Here is a 27,464-nt window from a genome sequence, read left to right on the forward strand (position 1 = left end):
GAGGCTGTGGCGCTCAAAAGCCCTTCGCAGCCGGAAAAGTTCCCGAAGCAGCTCCGCCCCCTTCCCTAGTTCACCCGTCCAGTCCCCTCCCACCCCGCCCCTGCTTCCAATTCCTTCGGCTAAAATCCCACACCTCGCCCCGCCCCCAGCTCGGCCTCCAGTCCTGCCAGCCCCGACCTCCATCCCAAGGCCGAGGGCCCCCTCTGCTGTCAGCTGCGGGTAGGGCAGCAGCAGAGCTCAGGGGGCAGAGAAGAGGGACTCCCCCAAACGACCAACGCCCCATTCTTCCCAGTCCAGCACGGTCCAAGGAGAGGCTAGTACCTGGGTAGACTTCGAGAAGGAGTGGGCAGGGGTACACACCTTCCGACCCGGAGCGGGGGGTGGGGGTGGGGGGTCCTGCCAGAAATTCTCTCCTCCAAGCCAGGCCCTGCTTCTCCGTGCTCAGTTAGGCAGCCAGGGGGCAGACGGTTCCTGGGGTCAGTCCCAGACTCAGTTCTCTGGAGGTACACCCCACAATGAGATGCTTTACAATTGTGGCTGCTGTTAGGAGTTCATTCCAGGCCCCAGGCAAAACAGCACCAGTCAGCCCTAACACCAGCCTCCAATCCCACCCTGAATGTCCACCCCCAGGGCAATACCCTTGCTTTCTCAGTCTCTGGCAGTTACCAAGAGATATAGAGAAGTCATCCTATATGGATCTCCCAACTTCCTCAACTTCCCGTCCACATATGGCATGCAATCACGTGACCCAGGAACCAGGCAAAGAAAGGGTTACTGAGGATCTGGTCAACAACTAACATGGTCTGTCAAATGTTTTTCAGAAGAAACTGTGTGTTCTGTTTTGCAGAAGTTGCTATCTTACAGAGAAACTTACACGTTTGCAGCAAGGTCCCTGCAAAATATTCCAGCCCCAAGCATCCTAAAGCTACCTTAAACTCATTAGCATCTTAAATTCTCCTCCTCTGGGAGGGTCCAAACAGCCATTTTTAGATTACACCATGTATGTAATAGCATGTTTACCTGCCACGCATGCACCCTAAATGAATACAGTTCTTAAACAGTTGTTACAAATAAATCTTGTATCTTCTGCTCTCTTGTGTATAAAGTCTCCACCAGCACTGAGCTAGGGGAGACGCTGCATTGGGAGCTATCCCTGGTGTTCTCCACTGCTTGTGCAAGCAATAAACCTTTCTTCACCTACTTCTGCCTTGGTTGGGCTTTTCTGCTCCGCATTCACCAAGAGAGGAACCCACTGAGTTCAGTTACAATCAGACACACACGCATGATCACAGGCACATGCACACACAGAGACTCGCACAGATGCACACAAGAACACAGACACAGGGAATATGGTAGTGTCCCCCAACTATCGAAAGGAAAAAATCTTGGTAACTGAAACATTTAAAAACCATTGCAACTTGCTCTCCTTTTTCTCCCTGACAATCTCTAGGTGTCTGTGCCCCTTCAAAAGCCTCATTTCTCTCTCTCCCTACCCTAGTCCTGCCTTTTCTCCTGTCACCTTGTCTTCCTCCTAGTTCAGAATACTTGCAAAACGTTTCCAGAACCCACCACGGCAGCCCTGGAGCACAGTGATAGTTCAGGACCTCAGACAAGCAACTGGCAAGGCTGCCTCCTCCATTCCCAGCTCTTTAGCTCTGCCACATCTGTGCACAGAAACTCACAGACACCCCCACCCTAACCCACACCTAGCCTGGCCCATGGTCTCTCCTGACCAGCCAGGAGATGCAGTCTCAACTTTGCCAAATTCTTTATTGAACCAAAAATCAACACCAAGCAGACTGCAGAACAAGAAACTCAAACAGATGACCCTCCCCTTCCTCTGCCTCTGCCTCTCTCCCTGGAACAGCTCAGGGCTCAGCACTGGTGAGGGAATCAAAGCCCCTCTCTTGGTGGGTAATGAGGGTCAGGTGTCAGTGGGGGTAAGCCCCCCACTCAGAGCAGGCTCCGTCTGTAGGGCCCAAAGAGGAGTCAGGGGCTGGGTCAGGGGGCTCTGGAGCTGCAGGGGGCTGGCAGAGGAGGCCAAGAATTCCAGGGGCTGCAGGGGGCTGGGCAGCGGGTGGAGGAAGGACCTCCTGGCCTGGGGATCTCAGTGAGGCTTGGAGCTGGTAGCTTATGGTCACCAGGGATTCGAGATGCTGGAGCAGGGCTTGGTGGGGACAAGAGGCCCTGTGGAGGTGCTGGCCATGGCTGGCTGGTGCTGTTGAACAGGGATGCTCAGATTGGCACCAGCCTGGTTTTGGGGGCCACTGCCCTCGCCCACGACCCTGCCAGGTATCAGGCTCTCCCCACAGTCTCCCCCTGCCTCTGGGGGACCTCCGCCAAGCACAAATTCCCCTTGGTGCCAGGCTGCCTTTGCCCCGGCTCTGGGGCAGGGCACTCCTAAGGGGACGGGAACCCTTCAGGGCCACATCTGGCCTTCTGTCCTCCAGCTGGTAGTATCTCATCTCCACTTTTCTGTTGAAGGAGACGACTTTGCGAACCTTCCCCCACAAGAGGCTGGTCTCTGCTGTGTCTGGAAGCCCTGCCTTAGGAAGCAGCACGGCCAGCAGCAGGCTTGAGTGAGCGGCTTCCAGGCCTGCGGAAAGAAGAGATGAGAGACCAGAAGCCTGGTAGGAGAGAATACATAGCCCCCAGAAGCTGAATTCTGGCTGCAGCAGGAGGCCTGGAGGTTAGATCTGAGAAGAGATTTCCAGCAGTGAGATGAGGGCCCATGAGAGGCTGGGAAAAGTAAGTGGCAGGGTGAGCCTGTCTCGGAAGATTTGCTCTCAGTGTGGGAAAGGGTTCTCCTGGCTGAGGGTGGGGCATGGATGGTTTGATCTCAAGACTGTATGGATTCAGTCTACCACATTGTCCCCAGGACAGGCAGCCCAGAAAGGCTAAGCACTCTGTTAAAGAATGGGCACAGTCCACCCCTGGATCCCCACCTCCACTCCCCGCAGGTGCTTTCCCAGACCCACGCCCTGGAGGCCATCCGTGCAAAGGCCAAGCTTGGCCCAGGACAGCTGTGGTGAAAGCATCCCTCCTTTTTCTCTTAGATGATGCTTTCAGTCAACTCTTTGTGGGCCCTGCCTCTATCCTGCTGTGTCTGGGTCAAATGTGGCTGTCCCATGAGTTTCTATTCAAGGTGCCTAATTGGAGAGGCAGTACAGTATGGCAGCTAGGAGCCCAGCTTCTGCAGCCATGCTGCCCAGCTGGGAAGCCTGGCTCTGCTATGGACTGGCTGTGTGGCTCTGGGCTCATGCTTTCTCCCTACCTCAGGTTCCTCATCTGTGAAATGAGGAAACTTACAGTACCATTCTGATGGGGTTATTTTGAGGACTAAATGAATTAACAGAAGTAAAGCTTTCAGAACACTGTCTGGCATGTAGTAAGCAATATGGAAGTATGAGCTATTATATGTTATTGTTATCCCATTTGCCTGTTTCAAGAGTCCCTTCTGAGACATGCTTGCCTCCAAGGAGACATGGTGACTGTGTCAACCATGCCACATCAAGTGAGAGGTATGTATGGGCATCAGGGCACTTACCTGGGCCTCCAAGAGGGCGCAGTCTGGTGGGCAGGGGCTGGAAGGCAGGCAGGGGCAGCAGGACCACCCCTACGTGTTCCACGGCGGCCAGGCCATGGTGCTGCTTATTGTTGAGGTAGGAGTAGAGAACGCGGCAGTTCTGTGTGTCCCGGGCTCCGTGTGGGCACAGTCTGACCACACAGACGTCCTGTGGTTGCAGGAAGACGGCAGCCTTAGGAGCAGTCATCCTTTGCTCCCACGAACACCCCTGGTCTCATCTAAACCTCTGAGAACCCTGTGAGGAAGTGTGTCCCCACTTTCCAGAGGAGGAAACAGAGGGACTTGCCCAGGGTCACACAGTGAGTCTGCAGTCACAGTGGGAACTAGCCTCGGATATCCTAAACCAGGCCTCTGCTCCAGAGGTGGCGAGAGAGTGGGCACAGGCTTGGGGTACTTGGGGTACAGTGCTAGGAGAAGAGGTCGTGCCCACGGGTAGGCAGTTACCTTGGCCTTGGCTGGGCAGACGCTGGCCAGAAGGTCCCAGACAGTGGTGGGGGGGATGCAGCCTGCTGAGCGGATCACCTCGGGCAGGGCCTGGGAGCAGGTAGGATGGCCAGTCAGCCCCCAGCTTCCCACCCACTTAGGGCAGACTCAATACCAGCCACCTGGAAGCCACAGCCTGCGGCAAACAGGATGACCACGCAATGTATCAGGACCCCCAGTGGTTGCCCAGGAAGCCCTAATCGCCCCTGGAGGCCTACAGCCTGTCCTGACCTATCTCCTACAACTTCTCAGAAGCCCCTCATTTCCTCCTCTAACCTCCCACTCTCACCCAACACTTTCGCTGATCATGTAGTCACTCAACCATCACTCCTAAAACCCTCCTCTGGGCCAGGGAGGCACCAGACTCCTCTCCTGGGCCCTTCTTGCTTTATGCCGTGAGTTATAGGGACTCCTTTACCCATGAGTGTCTCTGCAGGAGTGGGATTGGCATCTCATTTGCTCCCATGCTTAGCACAGGGCAGGCACAGAGAGGAGGCCAATGACTCCTTTAAGAATGAGCGAGTAAAAGAATGAATGAATGAATGGGGGTGTGAGTAGCTGACTGGGCTGGTCAGTGTGTGAGGGAGTCCCTAGAGGGCAGGACAGGAGTACCATGATGAGCTGAGAGCTGTGTCCTGAGACAAGCTGGGCCTTGGCCCGGAACCGCTTGATGGAGAACATGTCCAGAGTCCCCTCCCAAGGTGGCTGGCTGGGCAGGGCCTTTGTGGGCCCAGCAGGCATTTGGAGCCTAGAGGGAGTGACAGAGAGACAGGGCCAGGCAGAGCAAGTCATTAAGACTTCTCCCAGCATCTCTTTACTCTTCAGAGCAGGTCCTATGTCGCCACTGTGGATGCTGGAACATTGGTCCAAGCATGGCCTTGTGCAGTGGAAGGAACCAGTAGGCTGGGATGGTTAGTTCCATTGCACAGATGGGGAAACTGAGACACACACAAGAAGTAAGATTTGCCCAAGGCCATATAGCAAGAAAAGCCCATGCTGTGTCCGCTGCTCCAGCAGGTAGACTTCCCCACTGACCCTGCCGGGGAGCCCCCTCCCTGCCTCCAGCCCCACACCTGTCCTGGGGCTCTGTGGAAGGCTTCTCCCCGATTTGGGGCATCTCTGGAGAGGACACAGGGGCCGGGCTTGGGGCTCTCCGGAAGACACTGTCCGCCAACCTGCTGGTGGCTTTGAAGGAGCCTGGCAGCTCACACGAGGGCTCCCAGTCTGCAAACAGCAGAGGCAGGAGCTGAAACAGGGGCAGGCAGCTAGGCTGAAGCCAGCCCAGGGCTTTAGAACCAGGGTTTGAACCAGGTTCTTTTTGAGGTGACCTGGGGCACAGGCATCCCCACCCTGCCACCTTTTCCCCAGGCCACGAATCCCTGTTGTTGCTGAACCCCACAGCCCAGCCTGCCCACCACCGTGCTCCACTCCTGTGTCTCCCCCCGACCCATGCAGATGCGGCAGCTGGGGTCTAGGAAGTGGTGCTCGTGCTGCTCCGTGGTGTCCTCCTGCTGCTCCGTGGCGTCCTCCTGCTGCTCCACGATGTCCTCCTGCTGCTCTGTGGTGTCCTTTGACGTGGCAGGCAGGGCCAGTGGGCTGCAGTCTTTGGACACCGTGGGTCCCTGGGAGGTGCAGGAGGAGAGGGGGTGGACGGGGAAGGCGGCTGGGGAAGTCAGCAGCCCTCCATGAGCAGAGAGCCTCAGGGACGTGTTTTTATTTCTCCAAATAATATATTCTTTTATTTAAAAAGTACCATGAACTTGTTAAAAGAAATTTGGAAAACACAGAAAATTTGAAAATTAAAAAAAAAAAATCTCCCCTTGTCCCACCACTCAGAGGCAACTGTTGACATTCTGGTATTCGTTTATAATATTTTTTCTGTACACAGGGTTTTACTAAAATAGCTGGGATTAAATATTCAAACTTGTATTCTCATTCTGTCCATGAATTACAGCAGAGGCATTTGCCACGTTATATAGTCCCTGTAGACATACACCAACGGAGTGGATTGAGGTGTATGTGTCACCTGTGTTGCTAGACAACTGGGTTGTTCCCAGGTTTCCACTATTACAGACAGCACTGAGGCCATCCTTGTGCAGAAAGCATTTTCCTAAACTTTCAGTTATCTCCTTAGGACAAGTTCTAGAAGCTGATGACCAAATCAGAGAGAATGAACATTTTTAAGACTCTTGATGCCCACTGCCAAATCACCTTTTTTCCTCATAATAGAAACAGGTTTAAACCCAAAACAAACATTGCTTTAGGAAGATTTAAGATGATTTTGAAACTCTACTCTGGCCTTATAAACCACCTCCAGAGCAATGCCAAGGCACTGGCTTTGAGGTCACACAGCCTGGGTTCAAATCCACCACTGCCAACTAAGTGACCTTGGGTGAAGGACTTCAGGTTCCTCACCCAGGAAATGGGCATCGCCTACCTCATAGGTCATTGTGAGGCGGGAAGGAGGCACTGTTTGTAACAGGGGCACACAGTAGGTGTTCAATAAGAAATAAAGATTCCTATTATGTGTTTATTTTCCCCTCCCCTACTCTGCTACCCTTTCTCTTCCTCTCTCTTGGGCAAGGGCTTCTCTCTGTGTCTTCCTAGCTCCTCCCCCTACATTTACATTCAATTTATTCAGGGAATGCAGACTGGTTTGGGCTGGGGAGCAGCCATCCCCCTGAGGACTCCTCTTTGCACAGGCAGCAGTGCTCCTGGTTGTTGGCCTGGATATTGGGTGCAGGGAGCAGGGGTTTTTGGCTGTCATGTTCATCACTGCCATTTTCCCAGTGAACATGGCTCAGGGGATCAGCCCCACACTCCCCGACCCTGGACACACAGTTGATTAGACTGGGGTGACCCACGGAACCCCCAACCAAAGCCCGAACGGCCTTCTTCTGCCAGTGACTGGAGTGAGCCAAGGGGGAGATCTGATTGGCTGCAGGAGGTTGAGCTGATGGGTTCACTGATTTGAGGACTGTGGGCCACCATGTCAGGCCATGTGCAAGATGGCCATGAGGATGGAGCAGATCCCCGGCGACAAGAGGAGACTGCACCCACTGCCCTGGCTCCGGTGGTTCCCTACCTGGAGCACCCCTAAGTCCTTCCACTGAATAGAGCAGGTCTTGCTTCCTCACATCCAGAAAAGTCACTGCCTCGAACAGTGTAGCCCTCCTGCTTCCCAACCAGAGATCTCGTCGCAGTGTCTGAGGTTGGGGGGACTGCGGAGACAGCACCTACTACCACTCACACGGGGTGTCTTGGGGTTAGGCCAAAAGGAGGGGGATCAGCACTCAGAGGCCCTGAGAGGCCCTTGCTGGTGGCTGTCTCGCCCCATCCTCACCCTGTCATTACCCCGCTTTATAACGAAAACCATGGGCCTCAGAGCCGTCAGGTGACTTGCCCAGGGCCACAGAGCTGGTGAGGTGGGAGTGGGATCTCTGGGCATAGGCCCCGCCCGGCACCGGGTCAGGCTCCCACTTACCACCAGGTCTTCCAGGGTCAGCATCTGGTCCGTGTCCCGCAGGATCTCGACTTCACCCTTGTGGGTCAGTTTGGAGGCCGGGAGGTGGCACGGCTCCTTCTGTTGCTGCTCAATGATCTTCAGGCCCTGAGAGGGCGGAGCAGTCCAAGTTCAACCAGGTTCGGGGGTCTCTCGCCGCCAAGAGCCCAAGTGCTCCCTTTCCTCTGAGAAGGCCCCTCTCCTGTGGTTCCCCTTCTGTGCCAGGCCCTTCCTTTCCTCCACACTTTAACTTCACTCATTCTCACCTGGAAAGCCCTCCACCCTCAGCCCTGCCTCTCCATATTCCACTCCTTCACTCTCCAACTCAAGCCCTGCCTCCTCTAGGAAGCCTTCCTGAATTTCACCTTCACCCACAAGTCAATTCTGCTTCTGATTGCACCCCCGCCCCCATCCTGGGAAGAGCACAGTGAGGTCAAAAGAGTGCAGGCTCCAGAACGCCAGCCAGGCCATTAATAAAGACCCATAAGGTCGTCGTCTGGCCTTGGGCAAGCACTTCACTGCTCTAAGCCTCAGTTTATCTGGTCTCTAGGAATTAAATTAAGAGCATTATATTAAACTGCATATGTACAGTGCTTAGCCTGGATCCTGGCTCATAACAAATGCTACTTGTGATTCTTATCGTTAATCAACGTCATCCTATCTGAAATGTTTCCTCAAAGCCTGTCTCTCCCTTTCTAACAACCCCTGGAGGACAGCGGTCCTATCCTCCCGGGCAGGGCTGGCTTCGTGGGCGTGCGCTCCGCGCAGGTGCACAGGGCCCTGTGCTTAGAAGGGCCCTGTGCTCAATGCTGTTGTCATCTTGAAATTATTAATAGCCGTTGAACAAAGGGCCCCGCATTTTCATTCTGCAGTGGCCCCACAAATTATGTAGCTGGTCCTGCTCCCTGGTCCCCCACAGCACCTGGACAGAAGCTCAGCATATAGCGGATGGATTCACCCAGTGGGTTCTAGTTATTCATTCTAATCAGCCCAGCATCTACCAGAACAGGGCCTTAGCGCCCCACCCACCCCACTGCCTACTCCCTGGGTCAGTTGTTCCCTGTCTCACTGGGCTGACTAGAATTACAACCATTACACAAACAACCCCAAAGCCCCCTCAGGGCCCACCTTCCCTGCCCCCTGAGCAATTCCCAGGCAGAGAGAGACCCACAGACACAAAGTACATGGGGATGTAACTGTGGAGTGCAGAGGCTGTGGGGTCCCTCACCCAGTCTGGGGGACCAGGAAGACTTCCAGCCTTTTCTGGGGCTTCTAGGCTGGGAGGGAAACAGGGGCACCCCAGAGGGTCTGCCCCCCATGGTGGATGACAATCTTGGACTCCAGACTCTGGACCATCATCCCCAGCCCTCCACTCCAGCCCAGCTCCAGAGAAAAGCAAGTGGAAGACGACCACCCTCAGGCGTGTCACCTCTCTCCTGAGTTCTCAATCCCTAATCCCTTTCATCCTTTTTTTTTTTCCCCTGGTTTGGAGAGTCTCTTACTCTCTCCCTGTCTGCCTGCTCTTTCTCTCTGTTCCCTCGTTTCTATGTTTCTCTGTCTGTGCTCCCCTGTCTCACCGCCTTCCTCCTCACTCTGCTCTGTCTCTGTCTCTCTCTGCTCCATCCTCGGGCCACCCCGCTCCCTCCCATGTCCTGTCGCCTGTCCTGACTCGACCCAAGAGCTCACCCTTTTCTCCTCCTGGTCCCGCCAGCGGGCCAGCCTTTGGGGGGCCAGCTGGATTGAGCTCATCCGTACCAAGCCATGAGGGGTGATGTCTCCACGGACCACCTTGAGAAACAGGTCCTGCAGGGGCAGGGGCAGGCCTGCACCATACTGCTCCGAGAGCCCCCACCCCAACATCCTGCCAGGACTTCACGCCTCTGAGGGGGTCCCGGCCCAGCCCAAAGCCCAGCTCACGGGGTTCCTGGGGTCACGCAGGTTGAAAAGCAGGCTGCGGTACTTTGTCTTGTAGCGGCAGTTGGTGGCTCGTGTCAGGTCGAAGAGGGCTGCCTCAATGCCAGCAGCGACGCCCTCCACTGCCTCCTCCCTCAGCACCAGGTCTGGGAGCTCCTGAAGGCTGCGGGGGTCAGGGCAGGGCCACGGCTCTGAGCCCGTGAGGTTAGCCAGGGAGGCACTCAGCCCGAGAGGGAGATATGCGTGGGGAGCAAGCTCCAGGCCAACTCTAGTTTCTATTCTGGGCATTTTCCCACGAGCCCATTTAAAAGAAGTATTATCATTCTCCATTAACAGATGGAGTGACTGGGGCTCAGAGGAGATAAGGGGCTTGCCCAAGGCCACATGATTAGTGGCAAAGCAAGATCTGACTGCCCCCCCCCATGCTCTATCCCTGGCCAGTGGAACCGGGGAATGTGTGGAGAGCAGGGTAAGGCATCAGTCAGGGCAGGGCACGGAGTCCTGACCCTGGATGTAACCCTGAATCTGCCACTGACTTGCTGTGTGGCCTCTGCAAAGCCCCGCCCTCTTTGGGCCTAGTAAATGAGAGCTCTGGGCTCAGATCTCTGAGACGCTGCCAGCGCCGAGTCTCACTGCGTCGGAAAGCATTTGCTGCGGGTGACACCCACAAGGACCTGAGCAGACGCTGAGAGCTGGAGTAGCTTACTGGGAAAGCAAGACCTTGAAGTCAGAGAGACTCAAGCCAGATTCCAGCTCTCCTCTGGCTCATTGTGTGGGTGAGTGACCTCACAGCTGCCAAACGGGGTTAATCATACACACTGAAGCCCTCAGAACACGGCAGGGCCCTGGGAGGTGGTGGTAGGTGAGGGCAGCCCGTCAGGATGTCAGGGAAGGGGGCAGCAAGGCCTTACCGACTCCATAGCACCTCCTGTATGGCACGGACCACAGTGCTCCGTACCCCAATACCCAGGGCTGGCTTCTCCTGTTGGGGTTGAAGCTGACCTGTGGGGAAAGAGAGTCACGGGCTCCCAGGGGATGCTCAGGGGAAGGGGAGGGGTAACTCAATGCTGAGGGGTTTAGGCAGGTAAGGGAGGGACCTAGGATGCCTAGGACCTCTGTCTGGGAACCGAGCCCAGACAGCCAGCAGCCCTCAACCCTTTGGGGAAGGACTACAGACTGACTACGGGGGAGAGAAGAGTCCTTAGCAGGGGTGGGGCCGGGAGCTGGGCATGCACTCCCTCCAGTCCCCAGGAGTCCCTGGAAGACAGGCAGCTGCTGAGGGGCCCCCTCCACGGCCCTCACTTGGATCCTCTCCCCCATCTTGTTCGCCAGGATCCTGCTCTTCAGCCTCCACTGGGCCGCGCTGTGGGGGAGGGGTGAGGACCTGAGGCCGTGTCTCTGGGGGCAGCCTCCTGGCCCCAGGGGCACAGTGCTCCCCCCAGTCCCCTCCTGACTCCCACCTTCTCCCTGACCCATACTCCAGCGACAGAGTCCGTGTGGCAGGGGCCGAAGCACTCACCACTGGACACTCAGCACCAGCCTCCTGAACAGGCACCCCCTCCTGCAAGAGAAAGAGGATGTGGGGGGGGGGTCCCTGAAGGGCAGGGAAGGACTCCCAGATGGTGGATGGGGTCAGAGAGGCCACCAGAGCCCCACGCTGTCCCTCCTGAGGGAAGAAGCTGGAGGGCCTTGGGATGGCAGGATAGGCTGGTCGGCCTGGAGAAAGGACAAAGGTCGGTGAGGCTCCCTCTCCAAATGCGCGGTAGGCGCAGCCCCTCCCTGGCTGCAGTCCAGCCCCTGAATTCAGTAGCTCAGGAGAAAAAGCTCGCAGATGCCCAGGGCTAACAGCCAGGTAGGGTCTAACCCCGCCCCTGGCTATTATGTTCTGCTTGACTATGAGCAAGTCACACCAAATTTCTGGGCTGCAGTGACATCTCTGAGTCAGTATGAAGGTGCCTCTCTCAGCAGGATTAAGTGACATCGCCAGTGTAAAGAACCTGCTCTGTACCTGGCACCCAGTGGGGCCCCGGGCCACAGGCCTTTCCTTCCTTCTGGGCCTCTGGGCAGATGAGGCTGAGCTGATCTCCATCATGTCCTCCAGAACCTCCAGCTTTGGCGGCTGCGGCCCCCCTGCCTGGCCGTGGCTGATGGCCCCCAGGAGGTGGATCACTGCCGGGGAACCAAGCTGCAGGGAGAGAAGAGCACTTCAGCACCAAGCAGCATAGGCCGTTCAGAGTGATCGCCTCACCTGTAATTGTTTAATGTCGCCCTCCCCCACTAGACTGTAAGCTCCATGAGGACAGGGAACACGTATCTTGGTCCCCATCATATTCCCAATGCCTAGAAAAGGCCTGGCACAAAGTAGCGTTCAATAAACGTTTGCTGACTGCCTGGCCTCTGTCCCAGGAGAGGAGCCTGTCTTCCATTCCCAGCCACATTCAGAGTTAACCGGATCCTGTAGTGAGACCCTTCTCACCCTCCTGACTAGAGATGCATCTCATCAGGGGACATATCCTATTCTGAGTCCACCTTCTCCTCCTTAAAGCTCTGTCATCCCCCTTTTTGGGGGTCACTGACTTGCTCTTTGCCCCCCCCGAAGCAGCCACATGGCGAACACATCCATCACCCCCTCTGAAAGACTTCCAATCACCCCTCTATTGCCCCTGAGAGAAAGCCCTTCAAGATCATTTCATGGGCCGGGCCCGTGGCTTAGTGGTTAAGTGCGCGCGCTCCGCTGCTGGCAGCCCAGGTTCGGATCCCGGGCGCCCACTGACGCAACGCTTGTCCAGCCATGCTGAGGCCATGTCCCACATACAGCAACTAGAAGGATATACAACTATCTACTGGGGCTTTGGGGTAAAAATAAATAAATAAATAAAATTATTAAAAAAAAGATCATTTCAAGGTACAGAATGGTTTTTGGTCTTCTAATGAGCCATAGAATCTATCCTGCTTCCTTTTTTGCTTTGGCTACCAGAAAGCTCAGTGTTAACTTTGAGCCTAGCAATTGTACCTTTCCAGGGTTGGTAGAGGGTGAGAGGTTGTTGTAGCAAGATTTCCCCTTCTCCTCCCCCTCTTCTTGCTTTCTTTAGGCTTTTACCCATTTTAAGTATATTTTGATGTTTTTAATTTATGGCAAACCATAGGAAACTTTTTTGAAAGCAGATGGGTCTGAAAACTAATCCTTGAATGAATTACCATGAATGGTCAGTTTCCAAGGTTTGAGGGAAACTGGAAGTCCGAGATTTACCATCACAGGGAGTGGGGAGTACTAGGATGCTCTGGAGGAGCGCAGGCCAGGGGGCCTGGGATTGTCTCTACTGTAGAAGACCCCTCCCACCCCTCTAGACCTGAGGAGAGAGAGGAAGAAGAGAAATAAAAAGTGAAAACCTACGTAACACACATGCTTCACCCCATGGGGCATTTTCATTTCCTCCTAGGAGAGAAAAAGGATGCAGAGATTAGAATTCAGAGGACCCAGTGCCCCCACTGCAGGGAATTCACAAGACACTCACACAAAGGTGAAAGATGTATATTCAGTGTTCACTGGGTTGGTATTTGTAACAAAAAAATTGAGTACAATCCAATGTCTATCAAAGGGGGAATGGTTAATAAACAGTGTAGGGATTCTAAGTGGCCGTTAAAAAGAGTGAGTCATAATAAAAACTACCATTCATCGGGGGCTTATCAAGTAGCTGGCCCTGGAGTAATCATGTCACACATGATCTTATTAAGGTCTCAAAACAACACCATGAGGTATGTACTATTTCTATCCCCATTTTACAGATGAGGAAACTAATAAGGCTCGGAGAGGATCTGAAAAGTCCCATAGCTACTAAGCAGCAGAGCTGGGATTAGAACCTAGTTCTGTCTGAATCCAAAGCCCAGGCACTTAACTGCTGGGCTATGTGGAAAGCACTGACAGATGCGGAAAGATTCATGGAAAGACGTCAAGGCATATTATTTGGAAAAAAAGAAAAAAAATAGGTTATGGAACAGTATCTGTTGCATAAGCCCATTTATGTAAATATATATTTATAGCCGCATAATAGAGGTTATCTCTGGGGAATGGAATTCCAGGGGGACTTTCACTTTCTACTTGCAGACACTTGGGTATTTATGTTATTCAAAATGAGCAAGTATTTCTTTTATAATAAGAAACATATTTTTTAAATTAAAAAACAAGTTCAGAACAATGTATGTACTGTACTGCTATTTGTGTTAAAGAGCGAGAGAAAGAATATTTAAATTTGTATTTGCTTGAATCTGCATAAAATGTCTCTGGAAGTATCCATAAGAACATAATAACCGAGCTGCCAGCGGGAAAGGGACTGGGAGCTGGGAAGGAGACTTCACTTTTTTTTTTTTTTAAACTACGGATCAGTCTTTCAAAAAAGTAGACCGAGGGGCCAGCCCGGTGGCGCAAGCGGTTAAGTGTGCACGCTCCGCTGCGGCTGCCCTGGGTTCGCAGTTTCGGATCCCGGGTGCGCACCGACGCACCGCTTGGTAAGCCATGCTGTGGCGGCGTCCCATATAAAGTAGAGGAAGATGGGCACAGGTGTTAGCTCAGGGCCACTCTTTCTCAAGAAAAAAGGGGAGGATTGGCAGATGTTAGCTCAGGGCTAGTCCTCCTCACAAAAAAAAAAGTAGACTGAGAAAGAAGAGGGAAAAAAGAAAACGGGACATCTGAGAAGGGAAGCAGGAAAGATATCAAGAACAGCCCGTCCAGTTTAAAACCTTCTGGCTGGCCCCTGTCTCAGGGGTCTGTCCGCCAGTGTTATGAGGCTCCAAAACAAGAGGGAGCAGAATCAGACCAGCAAAGTCTTTAGACACTGGACTTATCAGACCAGAATACAGAATATGTATGTATAATATGTTTAAAGAAATAAAAGGAGTCAAACTTATGAGTGAAGGGCAAAAAATATTTTAAAAGACCAAGCAGATTTGGTTAGGAACCAAACACAACTTCTGGAAATAAAAAATATGATGATGATAATAGTAATAATTTAAAACAATACATAGGGCCGGCCTGGTGGCTTAGTGGTTAAGTGCGCGCGCTCCGCTACTGGCGGCCCAGGATTGGATCCGGGTGCGCACGGACACACGGCTTCTCCGGCCATGCTGAGGCCGCGTCCCACATACAGCAACTATAAGGATGTGCAGCTATGACGTACAACTATCTACTGGGGCTTTGGGGGGAAAATAAATAAATAAATAAAATTAAAAAAAAGAATGAAAAGAAAAAAATAATAATAAAATAAAACAATATATAGGTTTAATAGTATATTAGACAAAGCTGAAGTAAGTTAGTGAACTAGAAAATAGATTTAAAGAAATTATCCAGAATATTCACAGCACAGAGACCATGAAACACAGTCAAAGAGACACAAAGGATAGAGTGAAAAGGACTAATTAATCTAACTGAAGTTCCAGAAGGAGAGAAGAGAGAGAATCGGGCAGAGGCAGTATTTGAAGATAGATGGTGAAGAATTTTCCAGAACTGATAAAACACAACAATTCACAGATTCAAAAAGCTCAGTGAATTTCAAACTGGATAAATAAAAGTAAATCCACACCCAAACACATCATGTGAAACTGCTCAACATCAATGATAAGGCGATCCCAAAAGCATCAAGAGAAAAAATGACAGCTAATACTTTAACAGCACTGAAAATGTGCTATCACGGTTCTGAATGCTTCACAGGTTAGTTCATTTAATTCTCACCACAGCCCTATGAGCTAGGTACTGGTATTATTATTGCCCCCATTTTACGTAAGAGGAAAGTGAGGCACATATAGGCACAGAGAAGTTAATCAGCTTGCCCAGTGTCACACAGCTGGTAAACCAGAGCTGGGACTTAAATCCAGACAGTCTGATTCCAGAGCCACACCTTTAACCACTATGCTATAATGCCCCTCACCAAAAGACATTTTACCTACAAAAGAATGGCAACTAGACTAACAGCTAACTTCTCAATAGTAACGGGAGGTAAAACATAGTAGAATAATATTTTCAATATGATTAAAGAAGATAACTATCAATTGTGGACCCAGACAAAATATTTTTTGAGAATGAGGATAAAATAAAGATACCATAGACAAAACCGAATTATTGCTTTTTAATAATTTTATTTTTCCAAATAAACATAATGTTAAAGGATGAACTTGAGGCAGGAGGAAGGAAAAATGATCCCAGATAGAAAAGCTGAGGTGCAAAGAGGAATTCTGAGCAAAGAAAATGATAAATATGTTGTTAAATCTAAACAAACATTGATCATATGAAACTGTAACAGTGTGTAATTTGTAGGATTAAAAAATAAGATAGGACCGATTTATTGGATAACAACAGCACATAAATTGGGAAGCGCATGCCTGGAATTAAAGCATTCCAAGATTCTCATATCATTTCAGAGGAAGATAAAGGTAGTGAGACAGGGCGGGGTAAAAAGTTCCTCTAAGCGGTTCCCCCTGCAACGGCCAAAGAAGCCACTTTCTCTTTTCTGGGAACAGAAGACAAGCGCCTGGGCGAGGGACGGGCGAATAGCAACTGCCAATCAACCAGCTCCGAGCACATGAAGCAACCCACCCCAGTGGCTATAAAACGGTACCCCAAACACCTGAGGGGGCTGGTCGGCTTGTTTCCACCCCATCAGCCCACCTTGCTTTCCTAGAGTCTGATCTGTTGGTATTTCACCCAATCAGCCTGATCTTCCTTTCTCAATAAATCTTTGTAAGCTCTCCTGACCCGCTCTTGAATTCTTTCCCGCAGGAGGTCAAGGACCCACACCAGGGGCCAGGTCTAACCCGGGACTCTGGTCCCACCCGGGCCAGTATCAGTAGTAACTACCTTATGGTTTGATAAGTTAAGTATTTGTGTTAAAATTTCTAGAACAGCCACCAAAAGAATATAAAGAGTGCACAGAGAACTTCAAAACTACTAGAAGGATAAAAAGGAATAAGAAAAAATAATCAAAAAGAGGCAATAAAAGGAGAAAAAGTATAGAAAATGCAGGATACATGCAAAGCACGAAATAAGACAGTAGGAACAGATTCAAATAAACCAGTAACTACAACAAACGTAAATGGACTAATACTTCAGATAAATACAAAAATTATCAGACCTTTCTGCAGCCTCTATGGTAAACGGTATGAAGATTCCTCAAAAAATTAAAAATAGAAATACCCTATGATCCAGCTATCCCACTACTGGGAATCCATCAACAAACCTGAAATCAACAATCCAAAGAGGCTTATGCATCCCTATGTTCATTGCAGCATTATTCACTATAGCCAAGAAGTGGAAACAACCTAAGTGTCCCCCGACTGATGACTGGATCAAGAAGATGCGGTATATATATACAATGGAATACTACTCAGCCATAAAAAAAGACAAAATCGTCCCATTTGCAACGACATGGATGGACCTGGAGGGTATTATGTTAAGTGAAATAAGCCAGAAAGAGAAAGACAAACACCGTATGATCTCACTCATATGTGGAACATAAACCAACACATGGACAGAGAAAACTGTATTGTGGTTACCAGAGCCAATGGGGGTAGGGGGTGGGCACAAGGGGTGAAGGGAGACACGTATATGGTGATGGACAAACAAAAATGTACAACCAAAAATTACACAATGTTATAAACTATTAAAACATCGATAAAAAAATTATCAGACCTTTCAAAAAAGAAAACTCAATTATAAGATATTTATAAGACCTATTTCTAAAATACAACGATGCAAAAAGGTTAAGAAAAAAATGGAGTAATATGTGAACGGGCAAATACTAACCAAAATAAAGCTTTGTAGCTACATTAATATCAGATAAAACAGACTTTAAGGAAAAAAATAATTAGAGGCAAAGATCTCACTACATAATGATAAGCAGTTTCACCAGGAACATATAACTCTAAATTTATAAGCATCTAATAACTAATCTCAAAAAATATAATGCAAAAATTGACAAAGCAATGAGAAAAAAGACAAATCCCCCATTATAGCAAGAAATTTTCATGTATCTCTCTAACAACTGATAAATCTAGCTGACAAAATAATCAGTAAGGATAAAAAAGATTTAATGAAAACAATTAAGCTTAATCTTTGTAGATATATAGAACACTGCTTCTCACAACTAGAGAACACATATTCTTTTCAAGTATGCACGGAACATATATAAAAATTAAGAACAGCCTGGGCCATAAAGCAAATCTCAACAAATTTCAAAAGATTAGTATTTTTCAGACCAGCACTGCCCAAAAGAAATACAAACGTGAGCCATATGTGCACATTTAAGTTTTCTAGTAGCAACAGTAAAAAAAGGTAAAAAGAAACAAGTGAAATTAATTTTATATTTTAACACAACATATCCAAAATATTATCATTTCAACACTGTAGTCAATATAAAAAATTATTAATGAGATTTTAACTTTTTTTTTCTGTACTAAGTCATTGAAATCCAGCGTGCATTTTATACTTATAGTACATCTCCACTGGACTAGCCAAATTTCAAGTGCTCAATAGACACAAGTGGCTAGTGGCTACCATATCAGACAACTCAGATAAAGATCACATTTTCAGGCCACAATATGATTAAGTTAAAAAGCAATAACAGCAGTCTATACAGAAGTTGAAATATAATGATGTATAGCTGAAATTTATATAATGTTATAAACCAATGTGATTTCAATAAAGAAAATTATTTTAAAAAAGCAATAACAGAAAATGAGAAAGAAGGAGAGGGAGAGAGGGAGAGAGAGAAAGAAAAGAAATCCATATGAATGGAAATTAAGAAATATACTTCTAAATAACACATAGGTCAAAGAAAAATTGCAATAAAAATTATGAAATATTGAGAATTGATGATAATAAGAAAGAGTATATATTAGAGTGTGTGGATGCAGCTAACATGATAATTAGAGGTTCCTTTATAGCTTTAAATGACTTTGTTCGAAAGGAAAAAAGAAAATTAATGAACTAAGCATCATTTTTAAGATATTACAAAATAAGAGAATAAGTGGAAAGAAAGATGACACTCAACACAAACATACCATGGAAAGACTAACAAAACCAAAAATCAGTTCTTTGAAAAGACTATAAAAAACCAGATAATTCTCTAGCAAGATGAAGGAAAAGAGGGAAGCTACAATGGACAATATTTGGAATGAGTAATCAAGAGTGCACAGATATTAAAAAGATAAGAGGCTACTGTGCAATACTTTATGCCAACATGCTAATAAATTTGAAAACTCAGATGAAATGGATACATTTCTAGAAAAATATAACTTGCCAAAATTGACTCACGGGAAAAAAACTGAATAAACCTATAACCATAAAATAAATTGAATCAGTAGGAAAGGAAACTTCTTCTCTAAAGAAAACACCAGTTCACACTTTTTGTTTTTACCAGCAATTCTACCAAAGTGTTCAAAGAACAAATAAGTCCAATCTTATACAAATTATTGCAGCAAATAGAAAAAGACACTCTTCAATTCATTCTATGAAGTTAGCAAAACCTTGATAACCAAAACGTCACAAGGATAGTAAGAGAACAAATCATTTCAGGCCAGTTAATTCATCAGTAGAAATACAAAAATTCCAAACCAAATACTATCAAATTGAATTTAGAAAGCATAAAAAAGATATAACATGATCAAGTTGAGTTTATTTCAGAAATGCAAGATTGATTTATTTTAAAAACTCAACTCAATAAATTCACCACATTGGGGCCGGCCCCGTGGCTTAGCAGGTAAGTGCGCGTGCTCCGCTGCTGGCGGCCCGGGTTCTGATCCCGGGCGCGCACCGACATACTGCTTCTCTGGCCGTGCTGAGTCCACGTCCCACATACAGCAACTAGAAGGATGTGCAGCTATGACGTACAACTACCTACCGTGGCTTTGGGAGAAAAAGGAGGAGGATTGGCAATAGATGTTAGCTCAGAGCCTGTCTTCCTCAGCAAAAAGAGGAGGATTAGCATGGATGTTAGCTCAGGGCTGATCTTCCTCACAAAAAAAACAAATAAATAAAATTAAAAAAAAATAAAAAAATAAATTCACCACATTAATAAATTAGAGAATAAAAAGCATATTATCTCAAAAAATGGAGAAAACATATTTGTTAAAATATACTGCCCACTCAGGATAAAGAGCAAACCAGGAATAGAAGCTTCCTTAACTTGATAAAGAGCATCTATATAAAAACATAGCGAACATCATACTCATGGTGAAATGACGACCACACTTCCTTCAAACTTCAGAACAAGACAAGGTTCCTACTATTACCACTTCTATTCAACATTATACTAAAGGTCTTAGCCACACAATGAGGAAAGGGGGTGGGGGAGATGTAAGCATTGGAAAGGAAATGACAAAACTGTCATTATTTGCAGATGATATGATTGTCTACGTAGAAAACAAAATCCTAATAGATAAATTATATGAATTAGTAAAAGAGTTCAAAAAGATTTCTGCAAAATCAATTGCATTTTTATACACTAGCAACAGATTTTTGTTGTTAGTGCTGTCGAGTCGATTCCGACTCCTAGCGACCCTGTGTACAGCAGACTGGAACCCTGCCCAGCGTTTCTGCGCCATCCTCTCACCTTCCAGCGCTGTATTAGACAAGGTTCAGATCCTATTCAAAGGGTTTTCATGGCCAATTTTTTGTGGAAGTGAGTTGCCAAGTCCTTCTTCCTAGTCTGTCTTAGTTTGGAAGCTCTGCTGAAACCTGTCCACCATGGGTGACCCTGCTGGAATTTGAAATACCGGTGGCTTAGCTTTCAGCATCACAGCAACATGCAGCCGCCACAGTATGACAACTGACAGTCGGGTGGTGTGGTTCCCTGACCAGAAATGAACCTGGGTCTCAGTAGTCAGAGCTCCGAATCTTAACCACTAGACCTCTAGGGCTGCTAGCAACAGTTAGAAACTGCAACTTTTAAAAGTTATCATTTTAGGGCCGGCACCATGGCTTAGCAGTTAAGTGCGCGCACTCTGCTACTGGCGACCCGGGTTCGGATCCCGGATCCCGGGACGCGCACCGATGCACCGCTTCCCCGGCCATGTTGAGGCTGTGTCCCACATACAGCAACTAGAAGGATGTGCAACTATGACATACAACTATCTACTGGGGCTCTGGGGAAGAAAAAAAGGAGGAGGATTAGCAATAGATGTTAGCTCAGAGCCGGTCTTCCTCAGCAAAAATGAGGAGGATTAGCATGGATGTTAGCTCAGGGCTGATCTTCCTCACAAAAAAAAAAAAGACTGAGGTCGCTTTAAAAAAGTTATCATTTTATAACCGTATCAAAAAATATAACGTAATGCAATCAGACATTATGTGCCTTCAGATGGAAAGACCACACCACCACCTATAAAGTAGTGGAGCCAAAAACTTTGAATCCGAATCTAATCAAAGCTCCAGATTCAACCGTCAGTTCACAGGAAATACAGAAGATAGGCACAGGTTTAACTATACCACGCGGATGCAAGAAGCTACAGGACAATCTAGTTTCTTCAAAAACAGACTGCAAGAAAAATAAGATATGGAGAGAGATGCCTTAGGTTAAAAGAGACTTAAAAGGCATATCAACTGATTGCAATGTGTGACTGACTTTCAAAAGATAAACTACCAAAATAAATTATCATCTTTGTGACACTATTGGAAATTTGGATATTGAGTGAATGTTTGATGAAATTAAAGAATTATTGTCAACTTTTAGGCAACATAACACATGGTTGGTAGGGTTGGGTGACAAGTACAAGAGATTTCATGCTAGGAGCCGGGAATTCTTCTCTGTAAAGAGCCAGAGAGAAAATATTTTAGACCAAAGATATGGTCTCGATTGCAACCACTCAATTCTGCCATTGTAGCCTGAAGTCAGCCATAGACAACATGTAAACAAATAATCATGCCCGTGTTCCACTAAAACTTTATTTAAAAACCTGGTGAGGTGGCCAACCCATGGGCCATAATTTGCCAATCCCTGCTTACAACTCAGTCTACTTTTACATATATTTGAATTTTTCCATAACAACAAGTTATGTATAGATATAGATATAGTATCTAGGAACAAATCTGAAAAAGATATGCAAGATTTTTACAAGGAAATATAAAACTTTATTGAAAGACATTAAAGATGATCAAAATAGATGGAGGAATAGACTATGTTCATGGATTGAAAGACTCAATATTGTAAAGATGTTAATCCTCCTTAAACTGATTTAGAGGTTGATATATTTCCAATCAAAATCCCAACAGGTTTTGTGTGTATGTGTGTGTGTGTGTGTCTGTGTGTGTGTGTGTGTGTGGAAATTGACAAGCTGACTGTAATATTTATATGAAAGAGCAAAAGAATGTAAGAGTAAAGATCCTCCAGAAAACAAAGTTGGGAGACTTCTCTCACCAAATAATTAAGAATTGTTAATAAGCTACTATAATTAATATTGTATAACATTAGCAAAGGGAAAGAAATTTGAATGAGATGAGCATAGGGAGACCAGAAATCAATCCCACATATATGGAAACTCAATAGCCCTCTGGGTATCCAGGGTCTGCTGGGATTCAGCCTGTATCTTGACTTTGGTTATTTGTTTGACTCCCCCCATTGGACTATGAGATCCCTGGAGGAGTTCCCCTGCTTGTTGAACAAATTATAATAAAGTCCCATAAAAATCCAAACCCCTTAGCCAGGCCTTTGACAGCCTGGCTCAGAGCATGAAGTCTGGAGTTGTACAGGCCTGGATTCAAATCCTGGCTCTACCACTAACTCGCTGTGTGACCCTGAGTGAGTCACTTAGCTTCTCTGAATCCCAGTTTTCTTAATCAGCAAAACAGGGGTATTAACACTGACTTTTAACACTATTGTGAGAATTAAATATGAGATGATGACACATGGGAAGTTCCTGGTATATATTAAGCACTCAATTAAAAGAGCTATTCTTAGGCTCTCCATCTGCTGGAAAGACATGCTCCTCCCTCACACACCTCCTAATACCTTGCAGCTGCAGACAGGGGACCTGAGCCTGGGAGCCTAGGTGGGGCCAGAGGAGCTGTGTGCCTCCCTGGCTGTGACGGGCAGAGCAGGGGGCACTGCCAGTGCTGCTCTCTCCATGTTCCCTGCTGTCCCATCCACAGAGCAGCTCCAGACCTCACTGGCCACTGCGGGGCTCAGGACAGAGAAAAAAACAGTGTTTCAACCCACCTTCTCGCACCCCTCCAAGAGTCTCTATTTCGAGCCAGAAGAATACAACACAACCTACCTCTCATACCAGATTCCCAGCAGTTCTGGGGCCCAGCTGATTCCCCCATTTCCTAGAAGAGGCAACTAAGATTCAGGGAAGAGACATCTCTTGTCTAAAGTTACCCTGTAGTAAGAAGCAGAGCCTGACCTTGAACCCCTCTGTCTGCCCCTAGCACGAGTCAGGCTGCCTCCATGAGAAGGTGCTAGGGCCCTAAAAGGGGCTCCAGACCAGCTGGACACTATACCCACGCTTGCCCATGCCCCACTCACCCCTGTCCTCAACCACCGCCCGTCCCTGTCACAGCCCAGCCTCAATTCTTCTCCTGCAGCTGGCACCAGTTGCCATGGTAACAGTTGTTTGGGAAGCTGTGGGACGATGGGCTGTGCCGCAGAGTCAAGGATGGGGCCTGGAGGAGAGAGCAGCTGTGGGCTGCCTCTGGTCAAGGCAGGCGGGAACCTGGCTCCACCACCAAGCTCAGACAAGCCCCTCGAAACGCTGCAGACCCAGGAATCCCAAATCTGGGCATCTGGCCCACATAAATAGTCTGAAATGGGGAGAGAAGCCAGGTGAGCAGGGATGTTCACCACAGCGTTACTTAGAGCAGGACAAAATGGTCTGTCGATAACAGGTAACATTTTCAGTATTTTTCTTGTACCAGGCATCGTGCTAAATGCCAAACATGGGTCATCTCATTTGCTCCTCACCACCAGCCAGTGAGGTGAGGACTTTTAATCCTCCTATTTTGCAGATGAGGAAATTACGCTCAGAAAGGTGAAGCCACTTGCCTAGGTTGTTCAGATAGTGGCAAAGCTGGTGCCGGTCTGTCAGCCACCAGGCGTCGTGCTCTTAACTACACGACAGCAGTCGGAAATGAGAAAGAGGAAGGCCCAGCCCATCCTCTGGTCCTGGCAGGGCTGTGGCTGTGACAAAAGTGTCTGTAGACTGCTGTGATGCAGGGTTCCAGGAAAGCATGGATTCTGCAGAACAATATGTACCAAGTTGCAAAGTTCTTCAAACACTATAGCCCTTGAAAAACAAACAAAGCCCAAGTCCCAGAACAATGAAGTGTAGTATGAGCCTATTAATATACACAAAAAGGTGCAATATGCAGATGTCCACATATGTATACAAGTTCATAAAAAGGAGACTGGAAGGATGCTAACCATTAACAGTGATTATCTCCAGACCAAGGGCAATGGGGCAAGGAGGCATTCAAAGAGAATTCCTGGGCCAGCCCCATGGCTTAGCGGTTAAGTGCGCGCACTCCGCTGCTGGTGGCCCGGGTTCGGATCCTCGGCGCGCACCAGCGTACCGCTTCTCCGGCCATGCTGAGGCCACGTCCCACATACATCAACTAGAAGGATGTGCAGCTATGACATACAACTATCTACTGGGTCTTTGGGGGGGAAATAAATAAATAAATAAAATCTTTAAAAAAAAACAAAGAGAATTCCTCATTCTGCGTTAACAAATCAACTGTGAAATTATTTTTAAATATCAAAAAAAAGTTAAAATGATCCCTTTTCTAGGTGAAGAAGAGATATATACGCACAGGAAAAAGATGGAAGAAAAGACCTATACCAAAATGTCAACAGGAGACAGCTCTGAATGTTGCCATTTATGGGGATTTTTATTTCTTTTTTATTTTCTATGATAAACACATTAGTTTTTTATTAAAAGTTAATGTCTTTGAGTGATGTTTACAATGTAATAGCATTCTAATGTAATTATACTACCACACAACAGTAAACTGCACAGGCAGCTCATTGGTTCCTATCCCAGTTCTACTAATTTGCTGTTTGGCCTTGAACTAGTCATTTTCTCTCTCTGAGCCTCAGTGTCCACATCAGTAAAATGGGTATATATCAATAGCCTCTACCTCATAGGGTTGTTAGGAAGATTGAAGATAAAGTGCTCAGTGCAGCACCCAGCTCATGGTAAGCAGGCTAGGTGCTATTACCACTGTGATGCTAAGGGGGAATATAATATGCTCAGTCCGGCAGTGCAGCAAGCTCTCAAGACAGACTGCCTGGTTTTGTATCCTGGCTCTGTCATTTGCCAGCTGTGTGACCTGCGGCCCGTCACCTTACCTCTCTGGGCTTCATGTGAAGATTAAATCAAAAGCACCTAGCACATAATACATAGTCAATAAATGTGATAAAAATTCAACTAGGTGAGAAATATACACTAAAAACAGGGAGTGCCAGCTTCTGCCTTTGGTGTATAAACACATTAGCTACAATTATTAATAAAACAATTATTATTATAAATAAAAGAACAATGGAAAGGGAAGCAGTGGATACAGGGAACATGGCCAAGCACTGACTTCCTTGCTGTGTGAGTTTGGAGAAGTTTGTTAACTTCTCTGAGCTTCATTTTCCCCATCTGGAAATATGGAGCTAATGCCTACCTAACAGGGCTATTGTAACAATCAAGGGAAAGCAAATCGAACATACATTAAATAATTTACCTTATGCCTTACGCTGTGCTAGGCACATTATTTTACACCATCATCTCATTTAATCCTCAAAACAACCCATTAAATTGGAATTAGTAGGCCCTTTTTACGGATGAGGAAATTTAGGTTAAAAAATCTTCCAAAGTCACTCAGTTAGGAAGTGGGCAGAGGCAAGATTTGAACCCAGGACTCATCAACTCCAAAAGAGAATGACCCCTCACACGATGTCAGTGATTGTAGTTTATTTTCTCTTTCCTGACTTGGTGGGCCTCAGTTTACTCATGTATAAAATGGGTGTGAGGGATAATGTTCATTAAGAGCCCATCTAGTGTAGTTCTATTAAATTCCACCACCAAGCATGACGTTGAGAGACTGGCCCAGCCCTTCCTATCCCGACCTCTCAGACTCAACTTACCAGTTTGGGACAGCCTCTTGGGCTGGATTCCTCTGGCTGGTCCCGGCTGGAGCTGTCTGAGATTCTGTCTGTGCCCTGGTTCTGGGCCTGGGGCACAGGGCCCCTCCTTGACTTCTTAGCACACTTAGATCTTCTCTGCCCCATGGATGAGCCTGAGCTAGCCTTGCTGGCTGCAGGCTCCAGGGAGCTGGCGAGGGTGTCCCAGGGAGCAGTGAGTCCTGGCCCTGGCCTCCCCCTGGACACCGGCTGAGCCTTGACCTCCAGCTCCTCCTGGCTGCGTGAGGCAGCAGGGCCATCATCACCACCAGCCCTCAGGATGTGCTCAGCTTCTCGCCACTCTGTGGAAGCCTTTCCAGACACTCCCAGGCACAGTGCAGGACTCTGCGGAGGATCCTGGGCAGCTGGCCTGAGGGACTCTCCTCCAGTGGGCAGTGGGAACCCGACACCTGCCTGGGCCCCATCCCCTGCAGCAAGCATATATGCAAATTTCTCAGTCCCTGAGGCACATCCCGCCCAACTTCCACCTGCATCTCCAGGCCCAGACCCAGGAGACAGGGGAGTGCAAGGGCCTCCCAAGGACTCCAGGTCAGCATCCTGTGGGGGGGCCTCCCACAGACTGAGGTTTGTCCCCACCAGGGCTCTGACCAAGCCACAAGAAGCCACCAGCCCCTCCCCACCCTCTGAGCAGGCCTCATACTTCTTGCTTTTCTTCCTTGCCCCCACAGGGGCTGGGCGTGGTGAAGATGGCAGGCCTCCTTTGGGAGGCTCCTCTTTGCTGAGGGTGGGGCTTCTTCCATCACACCCTGGAGAACTCCCACCTTATCTAGCCTCTCTGGTTCTGGGGCAGCTCACCTTCTCCACCCCTGCTGCCTTCTCCCTGCCAACCAAAGCTCTCTCTGGGAGACCCACAGACATATCACAAAGATTCCCGGGCCAACTTTCAGCTAAGGTGTCATGCAGAGAAATCTGGAGCCTCCTGGAGACCTGAGCCCTATCCTGAGCAGGCACTGCGGGCACCTGGATGTGGAGCCTGGAGCCAGGCACCAAATCCTGGCTCTGCCCCACAGCCTGCAGCTCCAGGACCATCAAGTGGGCAGCCTCCAGGCTGGCCCCAGGAGCGTCCCCAGCCTCGGAGCTGGCACGGCAGTGGGCCTCTTCCTCGAGGACCTTCTTCCTGCTGCCAGCCCAGACGTATACAGCCCCTGGGGTATCTGATGCCACACCTGACATGGAGCCGACTTCAGCCACATCCTCCTGGAAAAGCCCACAGCTGCGTCGGGGGCAGAGAACAGGGTCCTCTGTGCTGGGGCTCTCCACAGCCCCCTCCCGAGACATGTCTGTCCACCTACAGGGGCCAAAAGCAGAAGGCAGGCCCTGTGAGGAGACAGAGAGAAGAGACTTCATCACGGAGCGTCTGAGGGAGAGGCCACCCACCTCCAAACAGGGTTGAGCTACAGCGACCTACAGGTCTTTTAAAACCCTAAAGAGTTTATACTCTTGCTGAAATGGCTATGATAACAACAGTTACCACTTATCAATTACTTATGCGTATTACTTCATTTCACGCTGGCAGCCACAAGTGAGAAAACTGAGTGCCTCGCCCAAGCACACGCAGATGGCAGTGGAGGAGCCTGGCTTCTCTCCCCAACAGAAGGCCCAGCTCTAAACCACTCGGCACGGAGCAGACCCTGAGAGGTGTTAATTCCCATCACCCCGCCTGCCCGCCTCACTTCGGTCCCCTTCTGACAGACACTCCAGTCAGGGTCCCAGGGCTGACCAGGGCAGTCCCCCACCACTCAGGGGACCGGCGCCCACCGCTCCAGACGCTCTCACCTGGGGTCCCCCGGCTCCCCTTCCTGGGTTTCCACCG

At 48.5% G+C, this 27,464-nt stretch overlaps 1 protein-coding gene across 2 annotated transcripts; it reads right to left on the minus strand.

The window, feature by feature from the left end:
- Window positions 1-1,757: 1,757 nt before the first annotated feature.
- SPOCD1 (SPOC domain containing 1) lies at window positions 1,758-27,074 on the minus strand. Of its 2 annotated transcripts, XM_058553517.1 has the most exons (16): window positions 26,818-27,074; window positions 25,595-26,058; window positions 12,880-12,921; window positions 11,494-11,670; window positions 11,005-11,046; window positions 10,788-10,848; window positions 10,397-10,487; window positions 9,489-9,648; window positions 9,258-9,374; window positions 7,554-7,679; window positions 5,517-5,691; window positions 5,143-5,293; window positions 4,682-4,817; window positions 4,031-4,120; window positions 3,548-3,734; window positions 1,758-2,596 (listed from the first exon to the last, which is right to left on the minus strand). In XM_058553517.1, exons 1-16 carry the CDS (start codon window positions 26,996-26,998, stop codon window positions 1,932-1,934), a joined length of 2,865 nt encoding a protein of 954 aa, XP_058409500.1. In that variant the 5' UTR covers window positions 26,999-27,074; the 3' UTR covers window positions 1,758-1,931. The 2 variants fall into 2 exon arrangements, with proteins under 2 accessions (XP_058409500.1, XP_058409501.1); XM_058553518.1 differs by lacking the exon at window positions 25,595-26,058.
- Window positions 27,075-27,464: the final 390 nt, after the last annotated feature.

Source organism: Diceros bicornis, chromosome 13 (genome assembly GCF_020826845.1).
Source record: "Diceros bicornis minor isolate mBicDic1 chromosome 13, mDicBic1.mat.cur, whole genome shotgun sequence".
Classification (NCBI taxonomy): Eukaryota; Metazoa; Chordata; class Mammalia; order Perissodactyla; family Rhinocerotidae; genus Diceros; species Diceros bicornis.

What these genes read in the sequence shown, in the direction of transcription:
- SPOCD1 (XM_058553517.1), bottom strand. Translation starts at nt 26,998, where the DNA reads ATGAAGTCTCTTCTCTCTGTCTCCTCACAGGGCCTGCCTTCTGCTTTT. An exon ending in TGCGTGACCCCAGGAACCCC is followed by an intron (nt 9,375 to 9,488) that starts GTGAGCTGGGCT and finishes CTGCCCCTGCAG; the next exon opens with GACCTGTTTCTCAAGGTGGT. An exon ending in GCGCCCTCTTGGAGGCCCAG is followed by an intron (nt 2,597 to 3,547) that starts GTAAGTGCCCTG and finishes TTCTTTCCGCAG; the next exon opens with GCCTGGAAGCCGCTCACTCA.